The sequence below is a fragment of the Camarhynchus parvulus genome, chromosome 3 (genome assembly GCF_901933205.1).
Source record: "Camarhynchus parvulus chromosome 3, STF_HiC, whole genome shotgun sequence".
Classification (NCBI taxonomy): domain Eukaryota; kingdom Metazoa; phylum Chordata; class Aves; order Passeriformes; family Thraupidae; genus Camarhynchus; species Camarhynchus parvulus.
In genome coordinates, this window is record NC_044573.1 from 40,796,662 (window position 1) to 40,820,907 (window position 24,246).

At 37.6% G+C, this 24,246-nt stretch overlaps 1 protein-coding gene across 1 annotated transcript in view; it reads left to right on the forward strand.

Moving 5' to 3' along the window:
- Nucleotides 1-24,007, forward strand: part of FAM120B (family with sequence similarity 120B) — a 47,846-nt gene extending 23,839 nt beyond the window's left edge. The window contains exons 7-10 of the mRNA XM_030945885.1: nucleotides 13,902-14,108; nucleotides 17,988-18,096; nucleotides 19,366-19,479; nucleotides 22,853-24,007. Of these exons, the coding sequence (XP_030801745.1) occupies nucleotides 13,902-14,108; nucleotides 17,988-18,096; nucleotides 19,366-19,479; nucleotides 22,853-22,905 (483 nt within the window). The 3' untranslated portion in view covers nucleotides 22,906-24,007. The remainder of the gene's footprint in view (nucleotides 1-13,901; nucleotides 14,109-17,987; nucleotides 18,097-19,365; nucleotides 19,480-22,852) is intronic.
- Nucleotides 24,008-24,246: the final 239 nt, after the last annotated feature.

Here is a 24,246-nt window from a genome sequence, read left to right on the forward strand (position 1 = left end):
AAATCTGCATCCAAATGCATAACATTAATCAATGTATGCTGCTTATCAGCATTGTGCTGATTAAAAGTTGTTCACAAGATTTTGTTATTTGCCCACAAAGCTTATGGCAGATTAGCTGTGCACACAGAAGTGCAGGAAATGTGAAGCTGGTCTTACCCTGTGTCATGTACCACTTTATGAAGTGGACAGAATGTCGTTGGAATTGACTTCTGATGCCGTTGCCAACTCCTTTCCAAAGTTATGTCACTCTGCTGCTTATACAAGCACTTCATGCACTGTCCCACAATTCCTTCTGCTGTGCTAGAAACCAGCACAAGATCCATGTAACATAGCTGAAATTTTTTGTATCAGGCCACTTCGTAGATCAGCTCCTTGTCTTATTCTGTCAAAATTCACGGTAGTGCCTTTGGTAATAGTTTGAGCCAGAATAAATCCTTCTGAAGGGAATAGTGAGGAAAGATTTTGGTCTCTTTCTCTTCTGAGATCGTGAATACATAAATAAGAGTTTCAAAACTTTCCCTCATTGCCTTCAAATTAACCTCTTTTCCTGTGTTTTGATGACCTGAATTTCCCTGTGGAAAAAAGTTGCTGTTTCTCAGTTGTATGTGTATCTGTGTCGTGTCAAGCTGTATCAAGAATAGAGAACTTAATGATGTCCTGGGAATTCTCTCTTGAAAGGGCAGGGGACTAAATAAATAGAATATCTTATATAAATATTCTAAGAATAATGATCAGTAAAGCTAACTTTCTGAGAATTACCATTTAAGCATCTAATTTTCAAGATCCCATCTCAGAATAGCTTAAACAGTTTTTACTCATTACTGTGTTTATTTAGTCCTTTTACAAACTTGGGTTATGCTCAGTAGAGTTATTAATTTGATAGTTAGTGAATAAGGTTTCAATAGGTATTTAACAGCTTTATTTTCTAGATATTTGTGTTTAAAATCAAAGGATCCAAGAGCAATGAATTACACTAACATGAGGTTGATTAATAAATTGAGTTTACTGTAAGAAATCAGGAATAGAGTTTAATCGGTTTACCATAGTTTTTGTTCTCCATTGAAAAGTTAAAAACAATTCCTAGAAACAGCTAAATCACAGAGCTTCCAAAGAAAATGGTAAAATTAGTCAGCATCTGCAAAATTTTATGAAGATATTTTCTCATTTGCCATTTTGGACTTAACATTATAGTATTATTTAAATGTAGAAAAAAATGTTTATTTCTTGTAAGTATTTCTTTGAAGAACACTAATTTGATTTTTATAAAAATACCTCTTTCTGTAAAGAAGTCAATTAGCAAATATGTTTTAGCAGAATACTTAACTTCCAATATGAAATATGAGAGGAGATATAAATAGAGCCCATTCTGATGGAATGAAGTGAGCATTTCAGCATTCACTTTCAAATCTCCTTTCTAATATGCTGTCCATATTTCATAGTTAATGAGATCCATAAACCCACAAGTCTATGAAACAGAAAAGTCTATGGTTTGAATAAAGTGGGTTAAAGCCATAAAAAATATAGTTTATCTCACGCTGAAAGAAAGTGGGCTGTGAACATGTAACAACACTGTACATTAAATATTACTTTCTGAGAATAACATAATGTTTATACATGAAGATTTGATTATTTTTCAAGATCGATGGTTTCAAAATACCAAAACGTGCACACGATAAAAAAGACATTTTTCTGGTTAGATTTTTTCTAATTTTCTTGTAGTGCCCCCCTTATATGGTAGATTAGCATTCTACTTTGCCCAAGCCTCCCATAGAGCTTATACATAAGGTCAGAATTAAATTTTGGACCCCAGGTTGTCTAGTTCCCTTCTTTCTATTTAAATCTGGTGTGTGGTGTTGGCAAAAAGCCCAGAAAGCCATCAGTCTAACTTGGAGGCCATTGCAGAGAAAAAGAGGCACCAGCAGTTGTGCTTCCAGACTCATTTCTTACATTGTGCTGGCCCAGGTTGTTTACAAGTACAATTACAATAATGCATGTAAAACACTGCCCAGACAGGAAAAACTATAATGATTTATAAATACAATTATGTTTTTTCTAAGATTTCACTAAATATGTGACAATATGAAAAAATTGTGTTGGAAGTGTAAAGCTGTGAATCACATCTTTTTTGAAAGTTGTGAGCCAAGATGAGATGGAAAACTTTGGTTAAAAAGGAAATAAAAACTGGAAATCGGTAGATGAATTTTAGGTCCTGATAAATTATTTTAGAAATGAAATGTATGTCAGAAAATAGGAAATCAAAGTTAATAGCAGGTGTGTGGGTGGACATACACATCACTGCTGGAATTTGGGACATTTGCAAACCCTTGGAAACTTTGCTTTAGAATGTCCCATTTTGCCAGAATATCTGCTTAAGAGTAACAACATCTTTTGTACCACTTGTAAAAGGAGCAGTTTGGCTGTGGATGAGGTATAAAACAGTCAAGCACTGAAATATATTCCTTCAATTTTTTGAGAGCTTTTTGTTATTTAAAATTGTTACTGATGTGAAATGAGCACAGTAATTTTAGATGAAATGATGAGATTCAAAGAGTCTTTGCTACTTGTTTGCAAATGAACTTTCACACAATATGTATTAGGTATTATTTCATTTACTTTTGGGATAATAATAATAATAAGTACTCAGCAAACTAGGTAACTAGTTTGAAAGCTGGAAATAGCTTTAGCAAGAATCTTAGTTGCACAGAACTTTTGAGTATTTTTCATTGTGCAGTGTCATGGAAGCAAAATTACCTTGGTTTACCTTGGTATTATACCAATATTACGCAAGGTACTTTTCTGTGATTATTTTCCTGAGGGATACTTGGCCACATCCATGTAAAATAGCACTATGTTTTAGAGTCATAAGTAGTAGTGTAGGTGTCTTGGTTGGGATCCCTCAGATTTAAAGGATGTTGCTACATCTGTTCTGTGTTTTTTCTTCTGTGCCATGCAGATTGAAATACATAAACAATACCCAGATTCTGAACACTCAATAATTTCAATTTCCTGATGTGTTGGCAAGCCAAGCTATGTTTGTCAACACCATGATGTGTGATATTTTTCAAACAGACCCCAAACAGCCTTTGTGAGTTGTCTGTATTTGTCAAAATATGATTGTTGAAAAAAAAATCCTTTTTTCCCCCAAGGAGTGTATGTTTATTGTGTCTGTGTGACTGTTTCCTAATTAATATTTGCTTGAACTCTAATTGGATTGAATAAAACATAAAATGCAAATAAGAATATTGTAAAGATCTTAGGGATAAACCCTTCTTATATACAAAGGACCTGCTTCTGTAATGTACATTAGTAGTAACTAAAATGGAATTTGAGTGCATTCCCAGATGCTTTACTGAATCAGGGTTCATATTCCCTCAAAATTTGCATCTGTCAAAAGTGTTCTAAAAATTATAGGCAGGATTGTAACTGGCAGGTGGTGGAGAGCAGGGGGGATTGAGGTGATTTGCTGATCTTGGCGTTGCTCCCCAGCCCATTTTCTCATCTGCGGTCTTTAGGTTTCCTTAGTGTTCTGGGCTAATCTGGAACTAAAGTGCAGCAGTATGGGATGTGATTTCAAGTTGGTATTGGTTCAATCCCTGTTCAAAATTAGAAATATTCTTCTCATATACTCAAGATCTTAAATGAACCAGTCCAAATAGAGCAGTTCCACTGCACTTATATGGGTCGAGTATTAGTGCAAATACAATTATATTTCAGGAGCTGTAGTTACTCACCACTTACAGCACTTTTCGAAGACCCATCTCTAAATTTGTGGCTATTTTCATAAGCATCTTTTAAAGTTCTGAATAAAGTTTTCTTAGTCTATTGACAACTAGCTCCGCCTTTTTTGCTGCTGTTGGTTCATAAGCATATTAAAAAGAAATTTTGGGCATAACTAACCTATTCAACTTGCAGACAATGTTGGTGTTCTACCCCACTCTCCCCATTTTCTTCTTGACAAAATTTGGTATATTTATTAGTATCATTAGAGTCTATTTTCCTGAACATTTTTTGCAGTTGACGTGAGCCCCAGTGCCAGAATTCACATAGCTGTGTCAATTCTATTATATGAAACTGGCACAAATACAAACCACAGCATAACTAGATCACAGAACTGTCAAGGTTGGAAGAGGCCTCCAAGATCATCTAGTCCAACCATCAGCCCAGCACCACCATATTTAACATATTCAACAAATTTAACATATTTACCCCTAAACAACATCCCCAGGTGCCATCTTCTGTTGCTTCTTGAACACTTCCAGAGATGGCAACTTCACCACCTCCCTGGGCAACTTACTCCAGTGCCTAACCACTCCTGCAGTAAAAAAAATTTCCTATTTTCTAATCTTTATTTCTCCTAGCGCAGCTTAAGGCCATTTTTCTCTCATCCTTTCACTTGGAGCATGGCAGAAGTGACCAACCCCCACCTCACTGCAGCCTCCTTTTGGGTAGCCGTGGAGAGCTGAGCTGTAGGTCATCTCTTCTACTTTGTGAAAAAAATTCATTTGTTTAGATGGAAAATCTTGCTCAAGGTTTTGAGCAAGGGTCTTAAAAAGAGGATTTTTATTCCTTAGTGGAAGATGGTCTTGCATGTTTCTGGATAATTGTGTTAAGTTTGCTGTGTGTTTCTGTGAGTTTTCCCCTTTACTGTCCTGTAGCTCATAATTAGCAAGGTTTCAACAACATGGAAATGCAGCAATGTTTCAGTTATAAATTGCTTTTAGACTGTATATAGCTTAAAGAATATTTCAGGATTCTTAAGGTAGAAGACACTCTGGAATTTCAGATAACAAAATTCCTGTTAATTTTTAATCCATGCCAAATAATATTGCAGGAAGTGAAACGTTTGTTAGTAGTGAGGGTAATAAAGCTCTCCCAAAATATCAAGCAAACTGACAGCTTTGAAAAAGTCAGAGATAACTTATTACAGAGAGGGGAAAATAAATATTTCTGGTATCAATTGGCATTTTCCTGCCAAGTTTGTGTTGGTCAAAGTGTACGTTTACTTCTGAGTTCAATAGTTCTCACTTCCTTGCATATCGTATGCTGGAAGGAGCCAGCAGCCCGTGGGGGTTGGAGGTGGTGTTTGCATGGCGTGGGTGGGGTTGCTCCCCGCTGCCTTTGAGGGCTGCCCTGTGTCCCCCAGGGCAGGTGACATCCAGGGGCAGGAGCAGGGAGGGAGCGGCGCTGTCAGGAAGCGGTGGCACGCGCGCACCTGCCCGGCATCTGCTCGGGGCACCTGCACCTGCCCGCGCCTCTGGCACGCCCCAGCGGCAATACCAGCTGCACATCTGGCCCTGGAAAAAGGAGCAGATGGCTGTGTGCAGCTTCAGAGAAGCCAAGTGTTTGCTGAAATGAGCACTGAGAGGTGGATGCATTTATAGGCATGTGGCTACAGTGCTTTGCTGGACCTACTGGAGGTTTTCAAATTACTATAGTAGAAATGTTCATCTGGAAGATGTCAGAAACAGCAAGAGCTGAGTTGTTCCCTTTCTTTTTAGGTGTATTCTTGATTGACATGGCCACTGTCCAGGGCTTGAAAGTCAAGACAGTGTCCAGTTCCTATCTGTTGCTTCTTCTATGACTTTGGTCAAATTGTTCAGTTTTTTGTTCTTGCTTGTAACGCTAGTCTCAATAATATAAGTTTTTTAGCCAAAATTGCTGTGTGAAAGTGATCTTTTAATATGCTAACAGTAATATTGATGTCATACATGTATTCTCCTCCCCTTCATCCTTGTTTTGGGATTATTTCTTTTGATGTTCACTGAGAAACAGCTGAGATGTGCTTGAAGGAACTTTTTCTAAAGAAATGGAGCTGTATTAAGAGAAAAGTGATAAAAGTACGTTATAATATCCCTTACCAGCATTACTTTTTAGCATCTAAAGACATCATCACTTATTAAGACATTTTAATCCCAATGTTACACATGAGGAAAGAACAGGGACAATAAATACCAAATGTGTAAAGGTAGTTGTGTATTACCTCCAAAGAAAATTAGTGATTTATGGAGAGATGTAGTTAATTGTTTGTAATCTCATCAGCATGTCAGCATGTTTAACTTTCTAGCAAAATCATACAATTGTATGTTGTATTTGTACCCTGAGGCTCCAGTACAACAGAGAAATAGTTCAGCCTAGGAGCAATAGTAAGTAGTATTTTTCAATTACAGGAGTCTGAAAGCGTAGTGGTGTTCTGCAGGAAGTTTATTTTGGCACATCACCTTCTGCATCAAAAAAAAAGGGGGGGAAAAAAGGTATCCTTTGTTTTAAAATGGCTGGGGATCAGTTCCTGAGGCTGAAATGTTATCAGCAAAGTGCCTGCAGAGTCCAATGCTGGCTGAAGGGCTGCAATGCCGAAGTTTGGCTTGTTACAGAGCATGCATTTTCTTTAAAACAACATTCTTCTCTGTATTCAATAAGTCTTTAAAAATGACCAAGTTACTCTCACATGAACTGTATCACTGTTTATTTTTAATTTGCTCTGACATAGTGCTAACACAAGAAAATGTAAAATACTACCTGTAAATAATTTTATTTTTGTTAAACCTACATTTTTAGTCAGTTCTTGAATAGCTCAGAAGACCATCTTTATGCAACAGCTGTGTGCACCAAACAAGGTTTCTCTAATTTCTCTGTATGCATTCATCTAAACCACAGCACAGGGTTGGCATTCTTGTGCAAAAGGCAGCAACTTTCAAGCTGTCTGGCAGTTTTCCATTTTGAAAGGAATAGGTGTTCTGGAAGTGGATACTCTACTAAGTGGTAGCTTAGTTTCAAATGAAATCCTGATATCTTGAACATCCCTGATCACAGGTTACAGTTTGTCAGTTCCCTTCACAGGTCATCTGAAATGCTGCTGCGTGACTCATTTGATTTGTCTTGGAGCTTGGGATTGTCATGAAATAGAAGCAGACAAGTTCTTCTTTTCCTTCTCAACCTGTGGACTTAACACCTAGAAAATTCCTTAGCCAGAACTGTTTGCTGTGGCCCGTATCACTTCAAAGGGTGAACCGCAGTATCAACAATCTTACCGTGCAGCTGCTTTGCAGTACAAAGAAACTCAAGGGGGGGGAAAAACTACGAAACCTATATTGCACTGGCAAGCAATATTTGCTCTACTGGAATTCTCTACACAAGGTATCTTGGTTCAATGACAGTTTTATTTGAAGAATAACAGTTGTGATAATGTTTCTGGAAGCTGCAGTGCTTCAGACATGCTAAATTTTGCCAGGTCTAATTCTGTGAAATTCACCTATCTTTCTGTTGTTTGCAGTGTGAAATAAAGCAGACCCTTAAGAAGTATAAACTCAAACAGCTTAAGAGAGAGGATGATCCCCATTAGTACAATTGAATAAATCTTGAACCTCCACTCTGAATCTAGGGAGGAAAATAAAGAATACTGATTTTTAAGCTTGGCTAATTAAGCCTGGGACAATTGTAGCAGCCAACTGAGCAGTTGCAGGCCTAAGCAGCTGTCATTTGCCAATGGAGTCTGAGGCTCTGGAAGGACAGACTCCATCAGCAAAGGCAGCCAAGCACACTCTGCCTAGTAGTTCTGTTGGTGGCAGAATTTTTACGCCTAAAACTGTGTTCCATGGACCAGTCCTATGATTGAACAAAGGGATAGTACTGGATTAAGGTGTGGATAAGGACTTCAGATCAGGAGTATGGTCAGGATGAGGGAGCAGCAAATGAAGACCCTCATTTTGAAGATTTTGGTAATGGAGCTAGGCAGTGTAGAGTAGAATACAGAAATATATAGTGAATGTCAGAAAGTAAAAGAGTGGAAAAAGCTTGGTGTTTGAAGCCTTACAGTGGAAAGTTACTAGGAGAGAAGTGACCTTTTGCATGCTTTCTAAATTTTTTCTCTGTGTCCCCTAATAACGTTTGAATGTGTTGGCCAATTTCAGCTGCACTTGACAGAAACATAGGAGTCTGGGAGAGCAATACTTACTGCTGGTTGTTTTAAATAGACAGCAGGGAAGATGGGGAAGGCACTCCAAGTTGCCCAACAGGACAAAACTTTATTGTGGCATCACTTTTATTAGGGCATCCATGTGAGAGGGAGACATCACTACAGGGGGCTACAAGAATTTTTACAGTCCCAGAAAATTAAAATGTGTTTCCCTACCAACTAAATTCAGCTCTATCCATGTGATGGAAAGGTGAGGAGGTTCAAGGATAAGTATGAATCCAAAAACATGAACAAATATTTAAGACACTAAAAATTAAAATCCATTCACATTTGTGGACGGGACGTGGCTGCTGGCTGGGCTGCAGTCAGATGGTTAGCTTGGTGACTATATTCCAAAATTGATGTCAGCATTCTGTAGATGTCATAAGTACTGTGAACTGTCACTAGCACTTTAGATCAGAGTTGAGCAGTTGTGGCTAAAATAAGGGAAGTAATGTTATTTTAGTCTTTCTGCAGGTGTTAATGTGCTGTCCATTGCAGAATTGAATAAATAAGCTGAGAGGACAAAATTTTTTAATTGTGAAATTAATTATCACAGAAATGTCACTTATGCTAGGGTTTGTTGTGGATATGATAAAGATTTCTAATAAAAGCAACTGTTTATGAAAATTAAACAAGAAACGAGATATAATCTTTTTGGAACTGAAGGAAATTTTTTCTAGTTGCAAATTGGTTAGCAGTAATACTTTTGCGTTATTATTTGTGCTTAATGGTGCGTAATGGTAAAAGCAATATTTAATTTTTTTTAAAGTTTACTTCAGAGATGGTTTTGGTTTAATGTAAATACGAGTGTTGTTCCACAGAGAAGTATCATTTTACATCAAAGTCCTGATAAAACATAGTAAATAAACTTTCCTGAACATATAAATACTAAACAATTGGGTTGTTTACAGCTAAATATTTACTTCAAAGTCTTAGAAGTGTTTAAAAACTGGTTTTTCTAGTTTCTGTTGCAGCCAATGCCCTCATAGGATCTCTTTTCAATCCCCGTTTTCCTTTGCACACACCTTGTTTAAGCAGGAAGAGCTTAATTTAAGCCATAATCTTTCATCAGAATAAACCTTAGTCTGTTTTCAAAATACTGGCGCTCCTCTCCCCCCTCAGTTTGACAGGGCCCAGCAGCTTATTGCTTAAAGCTGACTGATGTCTAGTAAATGCACTATTTCACCAGCCCACCTCTGCAGGGTGACACTCCTGTAATTTACCAACATTGCACCAGTGTAAGTTATCCTTTTCTCAAGAACAGAGGGTAGAGCTCCAGTGTGCAGGGGCTTCAGCATCCTTTGCCTGCTCCCACTAGGAATTTATAGTAATGGCTGAAGGCAGGACAGTCTGCTCTCTGTCTTGGGTTGAGGTTGTTTGGTGATGCTTTCCATTGCAAGGACTTGTCTCAGCAGAGCGTTCGTCTCTCTATATTTAGAACACGGTGTGCCTTAGAGCTCTCAGGCAAAGCTAAGCCTTACTGTTCTAGTGACAAGTTCCTGAGATAGGATCTACCTGCTGCCTTTATTGCTCAAGCACAAATTGCCTATGGTTAAATATTTGATCATTTAAGATACAGGTGGCTGCTAGGAGAGTTGATGTAAGAAGCAGCAATGCTGATGATATATTGACTGAGTTCAAATGGATCTAAAAGGAGCTGGTTAAACCAGACAAGTACATAGATTTTGATCACTACCACTTGAATTCCAGCAGTTTATTGCATGGGACAAATTACATTGATTTGTAACTATTGTTGTTGAATTGATTCATTTTAACTAGAAATCATCTAATACTAACCTGTCCATGAGAGTTATATTTTCCCTTTTATCACAAAAACAGATATGTTCTTTTATAGGTGCGTGAGGAAGGTGGGGAAGGGAGGAGTAGAGAAATGCATTATGTAATTTTAAAGCTTTTCCTTTTTAAATTTCTATGTCAAAATGTTAGCCATAGTCATGTCTTCTGTATTGAACTTCACCACAGGAAGGAAGCAACAGAACAGGAAAAAGGTAAACTCTAATTTAAGTAACAATTACTAATACAGACCTTTTACATTGAAAAAAAAACATGCCCAGAATGTTGTTGAAAATCCTACTAAAGAAACATGTTTTTAAATGAAATGTTGTATTTATTACATTGAGATACAGAGGACATGTAAAGTACCACAAGTAAAGAACTGTGAAATTGTCATCATATATTTTCTCCTTGGTTTCAAGAAATTCAGATGGTGAGATGGCTTTGCTGTGTCTGGTGACATCTGGCATGTTCAGATACTCACCCTCACATTTCTACTGTAATAGAACCTATTTATTATAATTTTGACAGAATTTGAAGCTTTTAAACTCCAATCAGTTGAGGGACAAACGATTTTTTTAGTATGCTCCTGGAAATAGTTTGTGCAGCTTTCAAAATGCATTGTATAAGGTTTACACCTCTATCAAAAAATCCCTTCTGAATCTACAAAGAAGAGTCAGAGGACTACTAGTATTTCCTTAAAACATCCTGATTATTTTTTTTAATTATTATTTTGTTAGATGAAATTTGAATTGGAAATTTGCATTTCATATGCAAGATCCATGTATTTTCTCTTCCTGTAAGTTAAAACTTCATCAGGATGTGCAGTCTCGGTCTAGACTTGCAAAGTGCTGCTGTGAGCAAACACCTTCCACCCTGCCAAGCCTCTTTCTGTCACCAATGCACATGCACACAGCCACAGAGATTGGCCTGAACTCAGTGATATAAGTCTTCTAGCAAAGAGATTTCTGAAATTTTTAGAAAAAAACTTCATGCATAGTGTTGTGGGTGCTGTAGCACTTCTCTTGGTCTTTTCAAGTAGCTTACCCAGTTCAGATCAAGCCTCTGATATCAATAACCTCTGCTGCAATGATGCTAGAGGACTGGGAACTTCTGAGTTCTGAGTCTTCAAACAGAAAAAAGTTCTCTTTTTCCCCGAGTGCTGGGAGGGTGGGGACCTGCCATTGGTAGGCTCAGCAGCAGGGCCAGAGCAGAGACAGCTGGTGCAGGAGGAGCAGTTCTCACACAGTCCCTGTGTCGCTCACACAAATGTCATCAGCTGGTGGTAGGAGTAGCATCAGCGAGATCACAGGGCTGCATCTCATGTGGTTCGCTGGGGTCCTGGGTTTATAGAAATGGTAAAAAGAGCAGACACAATTTTCGAAAGGAAGTAATCTCTAGGGTGTAATGCCCTGCAAGACAAGACTTCTTTTCTTTTGCTATTTTCCACTTCTCATCATGATATCTTAACATTGCAGGCACCAAGCAGTTGTGAGCATTCCCATGGCAAGGCCACTCTGTGGTTTGCCATGTGCACAGCCTCATTGTTACAGACTCACTGTGCTTTCATTTGCTTTGGTTTTCATTGCCAGACATGGAAAATAGAAACTACCCTTTAGTCAATGTATTTCCTATCCTCTTAAAATAAAGAAATCACTGGTTGATAGCTCTTGCATTGGTCTTGCTCATACTAATTTCCATTAAAACACCAAGCCTTACCTGATATCCCTCACACAAACCCTCCACCCTCCAATACTAAAGTGCTTTAGGAAAGTTCTGGACTGATATCCCTAGACAATGAAGTCTTCTAACCATAGAGCCTGTCACCAGCAGCATTATCTTTTTGGTCACTATGTCTCAAGTTTAACTGAAAAGAACACAGCTAGGGTTGTAAATGATGTGGACACACTTCCTCAGCAGATCTTTAGGTTTAATCTGGTGATCAGAAACAATCTAGTAAATGCAATGTGAGAATCTCAGCTGCAACATGATAAGTGACTGTGTGCACTCTAGCAGTTTACTTTAGTACAAATACTGGTTCACTTAAACCACATTCCTCTTTCAAGTACCCTTCAGCATCGTTAAACCGTTTGCAAACCCCTGCTTTACTTGCCAGAGCAAGAGAGTTATGAGTGTGCATGCAGTTACTAGTCTCAGCTGGCAAAATGGTAGCTGACATCTGGAGGCCATAACTTCCTGAAACTCAGTGGCCTTATCCCCTACTGAAAGTACATTTATTTTAAAGGGAGGGCAGGAGAGAGATTCCTTACTCTAATATGAAATGTCATGATCAGAAAAATAAGGATCTTTCATTTTCTAAATGACTGCTCAAATTCTAGTGGGAGGTGTCCCTGCCCATGGCAGGAGCTTGAAACTAGATGAACTAAAAAGATGAACTTTAAGGTCCCTTTCAACCCAAACCATCGTACAGTTCTGTGAAATTAGCTTGTGTTGTCTGCATTTGTCTGGATGACAGTGGTTGTCGCCAGTTGTCTGCACTGGATGAATTTCAGCTACTGACTGTCGTGTTGGGTCAGTGCCCTGGTGGCCAGCCTGATGCCTTTCCAGGAATCACTAGAGACAGAATAAGTTCTTCCCAGAGGGCTCTGAACCTCCCTGCCTGGCATCTCCCTGCCTGCAACTTCATATCTGAGTCCTCTTTTGCTTTTGCATTTTGCAGAAAGCAGCCCATGGAGATGCACCTCGTATCTTCAAGCCAGCTTAACAGAACCCTACTGCCCCTTGTCTGTGGCTGGGGAGAGCCCCATCACAGAGATCAGCTTCACCTAGTCAAATTTTGCAACAGAACTCAGCTCATTGTGTAATAGAGCAGAAAAATTAATTCCTTCACCAGGGTCTGGCTCTATTCTCCAAACAATTTATGATTTTCATTTTTGGAAGAAGCTTTGTAGCTCTTTTTTGCTGGCAAAGGTTTCCTGATTTTGTTATGTGGGCCTTAGGAAGGAAAAATTCTGATTCATTAGTACTACATTTCACTGATTTTGCTACTAGTTGTCATTTTTTATAACATAAGGCACTGATGCTGTATGTTCATACCTTTAAGTCTTTTGGAGGTCTTTCAAGGTATAGGATGTAGTAATAATGGCCAAACCTTTCCACTGCATTTTAGTCAAACAGTTCACAGCTCTGCGGGAGCTAGGGCTAAGACAATTTGAGTCACTTTTTGCCCTTTCTGTTCTGGACTCTTTTGGATACTCCATTCCTGAGTATATCCATACCAGATCCTCCATTTCTGGTATAATTTATACCCTAAGGGTACACCAGCTACCAGGGATTACAGTATTGATGGCCACATTGCTATGAATCTCTCGTGATCCTAACAGACTGCTGTGGAACAGACTGGAAAAGGCATTGCCCACTGAGAGCTTTGTACTGCTTAAACAATACTTAAAATCAGAGCTTTCCCCATACTGGATTCAAGGTTTTTATATTTTGCTGTCCTCTGCCACAACAGGATGTTAAATTCACACATGGAGTTTATCTTGGCTGTGAGTTTTAATTGTCTTGTTGAGCTTCTCATTTTGCATTTTCTAAATGAGGTCACACGATTCCAATATTTCTTCTGGAGACATCCAGGTTGAAGTGAAATAATTTGACTTTCAGATTACAGTCAAAGGAAATTCTGGAGTGTTTAAAATAAAAGCTAGGATACAAAATAAACTTTGTTCTGTCAAATGCTGCAATTTAAATTATCTCTAACACTGTAACATTTCCGGGGTAAGCAAACTCTGGAAGGTCAGTGGATCACTGTACACATCAATTTGTACTCCCAGTTCATGTTTTGCATTCCACTAACAGAACTTTTTTCCTGCAGAGCTGCTAATGCTTGAAAAATACTGTGGAGCCACTTATTTTCTCTTTCCATTTACATTTTGAATGTATTTGTCTTAAAAACTTGAATGACATGCTGTGTTTGTTAAACTTCACTTCTTCCACTTTATTGAATAAAACTAGATACAGAATGCTCAGACAAATTCTGCTGTGGAGTAGAGGGCTATCACTGTCCCAACATTGGGACAGCTGACAATTTTCTCTGCTGCTTGTGTGTTTATATGGTGGTACAAACACCATATAAGGTGGCTCATATTTCCTGACTTGTGAGACCTGCCTTTGTGTGTGTGTGTGTTCCCAGCTGGCACAGGTAGACTCCAGGGCTGTACACCTGGGTGCTGTCCTTATCCGTGGCCTTACGACGTTGCTCATGGCCAACAGTGCCTGTGGCTTTCCGTTCAGGATGGATGATCTGATGCCGTGGGCAGTGTTTGATGGAAAACTTTTTCAAGAAAAATACCAGAAGGCACACAGAGGTTGCTCTGTGGAAGAACTTTTGGAAGGCAATGTAAGTAATCACTTCCTTTTAGTTCTGCATTCTTTGTAAAAATGTACCTGTCCGTTTTGTTGGTTGTTTTTGTATTCATGTTTACACTTTTCCCCTTTTCTTTGTATTTTTTCTTCTCTCTCTTATTCTTTTTTCATTCTCTCCACAAAAAAAAATTAAAAAAAAAAAGTAGAAATAGTGAGCTTATGAAGGAAGCTGTAATTTTACCTTTAATTTTGTTTCCACTACTCAGAAAATAATAAAGGAAAACAGTTGTCAATTTCAAAAATGAAAATGCCCACAATAGTTTTCCAGTACTGGGATATAAATGAGATCTTTTTCCCATAAGATTTTAAGCAACATATTAAGAACACTTTTTAAAAACCAAATGTTTAAGGTGATATTTTTAAAGGCATTAAGGAACCTAAATTTTGAGATGAAAGTTTGGCAAATTCAAAGAGGAACTGCAAATCAGAAGAAGGTACATTCTTTTAGAATAGGTAAATATGGGTGTTTCTTTTAGAATCTCATCAAGTACCTTCCTGTAGCTCTAAGTACTTGTTTGGTTCTCAGTTCCACTTTATCTTACAAATCTGGGAATTTGCAAGATTTGCATGCTGTGTTACCAAAAGAGCAGTGTGATTTCAGATGTGTCTGGGCAGGGAGGTCCTGCTGAGCACTGGGCACTGCTCAGGGGCAATGTGGCCAGGCTCACAGGTAGGGTCTGCTGGGCTCAGTGCCAGACTGTGCTGATGCCCTGGGAAAGCCTCAAACCCGACCTGCCTTGTGCCCCTCCAGCACAGAATATGTGGAGAGATGCTTGGGTAGGTCTGTACCCATCTGGGAAGGCAGCTCTAAAGACCTTCAATTAATGTGTCTTTCTCAATTAATGTGTCTGAGAAGCCTGTACCATTTAATTACTTTTGAAAATCTTACCTTTGAAGTGCTTTTACCTGCTACTGAATGTATCACTTGAGGTTAAAGTAATTACAGAGAAAAAATGTTTCCGTTTTGATTTGTTTTAATCTTATGCATCAGTGCCAGTTATTTTTGTGTAACTGGTTATCTTTTGTGATTTTGTGTCCAGCTGCATACCATGTTGGTCTGGAGTGAGGAGTGCAGCTCTTGTGGGTGGGTGGAATGAACATGTTTTTAGCATGAAGGAGGAGAATAATCCTTTCCATATGTGTTCCATCATATGATTAGGACCATAACCTCTATCCAAATCCTGTGGTTCCTATTAATTGGGCTGTTGATTTCAGTAGATTTTGGATTGGGTTTAATGGTTCATCCAGGAATTTCATGCAGGACTTTTACAAAACAATAGAGGGTTTAAAGAATAAATGGGAAAATGTTAAAGTATCCAAAATGAAATTGATATTTGTTTTCCTCTTGTGTAGAATTCAGGTTGGTGGGTAACTTTGACAATAAAAAATTAAATCTGTACAACTGTTATATTAATTGATACAGGTATTTTTAAATTTATTATGTAGCATGTTTTAGCTAACATTTTAAAATCTTGTGTTAAGGTTGGAGTTCTATTTTATTCTGTTTTATAATGAAGATGGGAAAGATCTTACTTTCCTAGAACAGAGTTAGAAATATGCTTGGTCAACTGAAATATCTAGATTAGGGTTTTTTAAAGCCTGATGCTCTGTTTTAAACAAGCCCCAGATAAACTGTTCTGTTGTGAGGAAAAATACTCTAGCTATGTGAACTTTCAGAGTAGTTTAAATACCTTCTTCTTTTTTAGGTACAATTTTATGGTACATATATGGCAGAGATATGTACCCAGACTAATAAAATAGCTTTCAGCTTATCAGTTTGAGGCAAGAATCTGTTCTGGGGAGAATTGCCAAGAGATGCCAGTTTAGCTGGGAACACTGGCAAGAGAACAAGTATATGTGATTGGTTTTTCCTCTTATTATAAGTTCAACTTTAATAAATAAAAATGGTACTTAGTTCCTGGCAGAGCTTAATATACTGCTGGAAGCCAAGATCTTTCAGCACTTGTTTGTTAACAATCTAACCTTGAGCACCACAAATCTAATCTGGTGATAGTGACAGTACTGTATGCAGAAAAGAAGTTATTCTGCATGGTATGTTTTGTAATGGAAAAGAAACTAGGAAAAAGTTATTCCTTGGTTGTTCAGTGCTTGTCTCCTAAGTCCTAGGGTCCCTTCTCTATTATGTGAATAGTTGCATTACTTCAGGGACTTGAGGCAATCTCAGAATCAGTGTTGTTTTCAATCTGATAGGCTTAAATACAGTTAATAGGTTTCTGACAATTACAGTGGAAATACAATCCTGGTTAAATATTTACATGTGTATAAAAAATTTGGAACATCTCAGGGTTTGTCTCCTACCTTCCTTTTGGTTCTTATACCAAAAGAAGAAAATGTGTACACTAAATGCAGTTGATATTTTTGTGGGCAAGTTTTTGGGTAGCTCAGCTCTTTGTAGCCTAACAGCTGTTAAAGATAAAAAAATTGACAACTTCTGATAAGAATAAAAATAGAGCCATCTTGTTTTTCTACAAAATTATGCTAAGCTCATATTATGCTAGTTCTGTTTTTCAAAACTGTAATCATATTAGTTTGTTTATCCACACAGAAAATTGGCTATAATAGTCTCATAAAGAAGTGAGGCAATGATATTATCACTTTATTAGCCTTTTTATTGTGCTTCTCACTAATGAGTATGTTCATGGTTAATTTTTTTAAATTAAAACCAAATTACATCATGGGGTCAGCATAATTGATATGTTTTGTTCTTTTCTGATCTTGCTTTTCATCCAACCTCCATACATTCTGAATTTATTCTTCCAGGAGTAAAATGAAAGGATTTCTCTGTGCTCTTCACAGGCTAGACCTAGTTTGTGTGGTAAAACAAAATTTAAAAAAAAATCAGTGGTTTTTAGTTAAGTCTCTCTAAAGATGTTTATTAACTCCAGAAATGTATTAGGGAAGTTAGGGAAGCTCTCAGCAGGGTTCATTCAGGGAGTCAGACTCTACCTTTAATTTAAGAAACCTCTCTAGTTACTGCAGTCTTGCTACCTGTTAGATTTTTTTAGCTCATCCTGTCATCTTTAAAAAGAAATGTCATCCTGTAAAAATCAGTTCAATTTTATGAAAATAACAAATTATGCTATCTAAAATCTCTCTTTTCCTAATTCTTTTCATTGTGTAGTAAATCCCACATGCCCAGTACCAATCAGAAAAAAAATACATTCTAAGATCTGTCACTTTTTCAAAGCTCAGAAAACAGAGAAAGTTAAGGATGTATCATATCTCTCAATATCGCACCCTTAAATAGCTTCAGTTTGTCCTTTTGACAGTAGAATTTTTCATCACACCACAAGGTCAACACTTGAATTTAATTCCCCATTTCTTTTTAGACTGAGTTATGTTTTATCAGTCAGGAGTTGGGGCAGATGTGTTGCTGTTGGGTAAGTTCTGTTTCTAATGTATGAGATTAAGAGACAGATTCTAACTGGTGTATTTTCCATGAGTTCATCAGTCCTTGTCTGGAGGCTTTAACCATCTCTGCCTGAGGTATTGCAGATGGAAGTCTAGTTAAGGGTATCTACAGGTGCAAGGTCATAGAATAGGACAGGACAGCAAGGGATTTGCAAATGTGAGCAGAGAAGGAAAAACTACTTCACTGAGAAAGTGGAAAGCATTTCTTCTGCACCCCTACTCACTCCTCCAGGTATCCACATTTAATATTAAATGTTCAAACTTTATTTCCTGTTAAAGTGTGAACCAGATCTACCAGCTTCATGCGTGCACAAGTGTGGCTAAGACAAGTCTTATAGTTGTTGTGTATGTGTTTGATTTGTGCTGCACCTGAAGAAAGAAGAGCAGAAGAGTAATTGATTTTTAACTGTGTTTTCTGCAGGAGTCTTTGTACACACCCTTCCAGAATCTGAAGACTCTCATTTGCAAGATTTGCATGGCAAAGAACAGAACAATACAGAGCAGACCAAGAGGAAATGGATTTAACACAGGTTGGCATTGTGTGAATTTTCTCAATAAAGTTAATACATAGATGAGCTAAATTATCCTTCAGTGGCAGCAGCAATTACATAGGCAGCCCATCAAGCTAAGTAAATTTGAAGTTCTTTCTCCAAGAAGCAATGAAAATATCTAAGAAAATATTTACTCTTTTTAGCAATTGATGTGAATTTGATTACCCAAGTTTATATAGAATAATATTTCCATCTAGGTACATAACTAGTGAGATATATGCAATAAGTACCATTAATTGACAGAAACATAACTATTTATTCAGTGACTAAAGATATTTTTATAGGAGAAATTAAATGGCCCAGCTTTTTCTTTTAGTCTCTCAGGGGAGCTATTTAACATTGATAGCTGAAGGTCAAAATGAGGCACTGAAGATGAAATACTTCTTATTGCATTCACTGACATATTTCAAAACAGAAGAGAGCTTTTGGACAATTTGAAAAACTCTGCTTTCTTGCTTAAGATCTTGCTCTTTCCCCCAACTTTATGGCTCAGTTTGCTAAAGAACTCAGTTTGCAAATTTGTTTTCCCTACCTGAGCTGCCTGACTTTCACAGTAAAAAACATCTAAAAGGTTTTTAACGTCAATCACATATCAGCCTGAATGTTGAGGCTTCAAGACTTTGAAATAATTTACACTGAATCTCAGTGTTTATGCTCATATTATATTTATCACCTGCTCAATACCTGATCAGTTATAATGTCTGTGAGGATAAAAATTACCCCTTCAGAATTCCTTGAGCAAATTACAACAGACAAAATTATTTTCTGCTAGTTCAGTACTTTGCATTATGTGGCAGCAATACTTCTGATGTGGCTCTACAACGAGCTCATGCTGGACACTCAAAATTGAGGATATCTGTTGGTGATTTATAATACCAGACCTTGGTAGCATCTGCTTTTCCTTGAGAGCTATATTTAACCATTTTAATTATGATTTGTGATTCCAATTTGGAGAGGGATTTCTGTTTGTTTTAATGACTGCAGTCTCCAAATCTGTGTCATAAAATTTTGATCTGGCTTCTAAATACACTTGTTAACAGCTTGTAATCATGATGTGCATAGATGGAAATGAGGACAAGAACCATGCTTGTTAGGCTGACTTTAGCTTAGAAAGATCGTAATTGTGCTTGAGTGTTTTGGCACAAAACTAAGAAATACTCTGTTTCCTGAAAAAGAATACACTGTCCCTCTTTCTCTCCATTTAATCTTACATATTGTCAGAGTTGCTCAGTGCATACTGTTTTTCAGGAAGAGAACAAAGAGATTTTAATCCCAGGTTCCAACAGCCACACAGAAGTCATGTTGTTTCTCCATATCATAACCAGATGAGGGAGTTCACACAAAGACATCTGCAATCCCAAGGTAAAAAATGGGTGCATGTTTTTGGGTTTGGAATTGTCCCTATCACCAGTCTAACAGCTCTGTATCTACCTGCAGTTCATATTTATGTGTGCAGTAACCCTATAGCAAGCAGTCAGCAACAAAACTTGCATTGATGCTTTAAGTTTTAGCTTTTATATTTTTCAGATTCTGTGCTGCTTTAGTGTGTAGTTCTGAGCTTCACCTTAAGGCTTGGTAAGCTCTCTTCACAGAGTAGGCAGACAGAACAAGTCCTTTTCCAGCTAGGGACCAAGGACAATCCATACTAGTCTCGGGCCCAGAGCAGGAGCAATGTGGACAGAGAAGAGAAAACAAGAAGGATGGGACTCCATAACCTAAAGCTGTAATTGGACAATTAACTCCAAAACTTATAAAAATGTGAGACCTCATGACCGGTCATCCATTTTTATGACCATTTTGGGTTCATCTTGGGTGTTGCCCTGGCTGGGCTCTTGTACTGCCCAAGGTGTATCCATTGAGGGCTTTCAATAAATACCTACTTCATTCTTTAACTCTGTCTAGCCTCTGTTCTAGGTCAGCTTTCACAAGGCATCAGCATCAGTTACATAGTTGTGTATTGCCCCTTGCAAAAACCAACTCTGCACAGTGAGGTGGAGTGTAGCATTGTAATCTGCAGTCATCTTCTACTCACAGTGTTCTGGGAAATAAGCTTTCATGTGGTATTTGTAATTTTCATGCTTGGTCTCAGCTGAACTGTGTTTAAATTTGCAACAGTTCTAAAACAAGTTGGCACAGCTGCACAGAAATGTGTCTGAAGTCTTTAGCTGCAGATCTTCGTTCATACTTCAACAAAACCCTCAAGCATATGAATAAAGTTAAACACATTCTTAAGTGGTTTTCTAGATCAGGGTCCCTACTTCCAGGTCACTGCCTAAGTGATACAAATGCAAGTTTTGTCTTGCCTTGACATTAATCTTAAATCATTCACCAGTCTCACTTCTTGAAAAGAACAGACATTTCAGTGAAACACCACAGTGGGTAACACTGTTGAGCTGGGTTAATTCAGTTTTACTTCCTCATTACTGTGAGTTGAAGCACATGCACATAGATTAAAGAAAATAAGCAAAAGGAAGAGAGGTGTCTAAGAAACATCAATTATTTTATTAAGTCTGCAGAACCTGAATTTCTTGTATGTTTCCAGGTGAGGTTTTCAAATAAGATCACTGATGTGATTAGGAAAGATAAATAATAAATAGATATAGTGAAGTCTTAAATGTTTTTCAGCTGCCACTGTTGAATGCTTCAGAGTAAGATAATATAATTTGATTCACAAATAATATTCTTTGATCCTCTATGTAAAATATAAAGCTAAAATATGGTGTATCTATGCTGACCATAAGCAAAACCCAAACTGGTCATTGTTACTAATTCTTGACCATCTGAAGAAACCAGGGGTCAGATAATCTCTGACCAGATCCAGAGATCTCATGGCTAGGTGTATTCCACAAGGTATGTTCTACAGTAACTGTGCTGCTGTGTTTGCTGTGTTACGAATGTCTTTCAGTAGCATTATTTGAACATCTTGGCTTCTTCTACACTATCCCTATTTCTTACCCTCAGGACACTCTTAAAACATGATCCCATAACTGCAGTTAAATTGCCTGTGTTATAAGTGAAACAGGTTTATTGGAAAAATACATCTGTCCTTATAAAAGAGGCCTTCAATATTTTAGAGCTCCTTTTAAAGTGATCTGCCAACATGACTCATTTTGGCAAAATTCTTTTCCTAAGTTTGCTAATATTAGCACAGGTATTTGGGTTACTTCTCTATGTAGCTGTTGTCTGTTATATGTGTGTCTCAGCAAAGCGAGAGAAAAAAAGAATACCCATTTTCTGTTCATGGTAGCTTATGTGATAAAACTCCCTAGTAATAATACTGATATCTGTCTATCCCATCCTCTATGTACCTTTCCGTGGCACACTGTTATGGTTCCTGCTGTTGCATATCATGCATAAATCATTGGATTTAATACAGTAAAAGTAATGGAACAGTAACCATGGGACCCATATCTTCTGTATCCGGAGTGTATATAATGATTAGGCAGCCTTTGTTCTCTCTTATCAGTTAATGTTTAAGAATTCTGTGACAATATCTCAGCTTCAGTGAGACAGTGGAGGAAAGAGTGCCTCCACCAAGAAAGCATCAACCTGAGAGGCAGTGGCATTTCTCTGAGAGGATGGCTTGAATCCCCTCAGGCAGAACAAGAACTGGACACAGGCATGCTTCATTACATGGCCAGTAGTAGCTGCTGTACCCAGCTGCTGTAATAAGCAGCTCATCCTCTAGCTGTATTTTCAATGCAGGGAATTCAGTTGTGGCTTTTTTTTGCATTTTGGGAAGGTTTGGGGTTTTTTTGTTTGATTTTATTCATTTAACTTCTCTCCGTAAATTTCTTGGCTGTGTGTTACAAATGGATAAAGCACATCTGTGTTATTCAGAGCAGGACATCTAAGCCTCAGGAAGGTAGATTTTCCCTCAATATTTCTTGTTTGATAATTTATGGATTTTAGGTTTGTGGCTGCAACACCACACCACAGCCCATATACCCTATTGGTAGACAAACTTCATTAATTAGAAGTTAAGACCACTAATACATTGGTTTACATCACAATGTTAACTCATTCTATAAGAACTTAAAAATAAACTGAGCATTAAGAACTATGGAAATCACTGTTAATTATCCATTTCTTCACAGAATGTAATTGCATCAAAAGGGTACATTCACTTCAGTGTTAGCGCACTGTAAAACACATAACTGTTGATAATACAAGCAGCCTCTCAATTGCAAGATACTTAGTCAAGTCTTCCACACTGGTGTTGCTTTCAACCATGCTTCTGATTAATGGGATTTTGGTAGGACTGTAATGCTGATGGGACCTGGTGGAACTTCAGTGCTGAGAAAAGATTTAATTTACATTGTGAGTGCTGCATTGCTAATAGGGCTCTCTAACTAAAGCAGTATAGTGCACAGGCATACTTAAACCAGTATGACAATATGTGTAAATATAGATTATGTCTGGTTCTAAACAGCATATTGTCCTTACCTGAATTCATACAGATCTACCAGGCACAAATGAGATTCACTATCCTAACCCATTAACTGGACTAGGCTTAAAAGTTACCATCACCCAAGAGTTTTAAAAAGAGCCACCATGCACTTTATTCTCCAGGATCTCTGAATACTAGCCACAATTACACACCAACTGGGCAGGGACATGTATTCTTTTAAGATATGTATAATTGTAACTTTTCTTGCATGCTATCTTAATAACCCCTTGTTTTCCTGCTTTAATGTTCACTGAATGTATTTAATTGCTCTCTTACTCTCTCCAGGTAGAGGATCAGGACATCCACATGGGAGGAGGTATCACCTCCCTCCTCGGTAAAGAATTCATGTCTACAAGTGGCAAATGGGATGGTGGAATAATTGCCACTGGGATAATTTTTGTTTATTCAGGCTTTCACCTGTTTTTATGAACTGTGCAGAGTAACTGGACAGTGTGACTGTGGAGGAAATCACACAAAGCTGAGGCTGTTCAGCTGGTTAATCACTTATCATGTAAGGTCTAAGCTTGTTACGAGACCAGAATCACCAAAACCTAAGTTAAGCTACCTGAGGCACAGTAGCATCCCAGTATAGCTACACTGTTTTGTCCATTTGACAAGGGAAAGTCTGAATTGTTTTTTATAACATTGTGAGGTATTCCTGAGTGTAAATTAAAGACTTAAACTATAATTCTTGCATATTTTTGTAATAGTTGTTTATATTACAATACTTTCCTCACCATGAATAATGTGTCATGTCTACACTGTATTGTAGTTTATGTCTTGATTGTGGATTATATCTGTGTTTTAAGGGTTATACCGTTGTTTCTGAAACCCTGAATAGTTTGAAACATGATATCACTGCTGTAATCATCTGCCAGTGAAACAATGTGACTTTCTTGTAAAATGTAACACTTTTTTACAAAGGAAAAAAATTGCTTTTACATTTGATACTTTTAGTTAAGGAACTTTTTGTAATTTTTTCAGCTGAGGAAGGAATCTATCATGCTTTACTTCTATAATGAATAAATATATTTTTCATACTCTCATACGGCAATTCAACAAAAAAAAGCAATAAGGATTTCTAGTTCTATTAAAAGTATGAGCCGATACCATTTCACATAACATAGTGTCTTGATTTGCATTTCAGGAAATGCACTGTCATCACAGGGGTATTCCTGCTTCCTTTTCCAATCGATTTTCCACTGACTGTAATTGTAATATCATTTTTTTTTACTATCATTTTTATCCCTCCCTTACAAACCTTTTGAAATAATGTGGTCTGAATTTTATGAAGACTTCTCTGGTTTCAGGGATCTCATGATGTACAATAGTGTATTTTAAAAGAATGCGATTGTGTGCCAGAATGTGTTGGTAGTTCCCTCTTCAGGCTTTGATATGAGAAAAGATGTCTGTTATCCTCAATAAACAAAGTTAAATACAGTCAGAGTGGGAGTTTTGCTGTGCTAGCTGTGGTATGAATTGTTGGTAATAATTACCCTGATTACTGGAGAATTGATAGCGTCTCTGTGAGGTTGTTTTTTCTTCCTAATGTTAGACCATAAGCAGAAGCTGCTTATTATTATTTCCAAGCCAGAAGATTTTTTTCCCACCAGGAATAGTAGAGGGAAAGCAGAAGCATGAAACTGAAACGCAGAGGTCCTGTCTCACTGAACTCACTG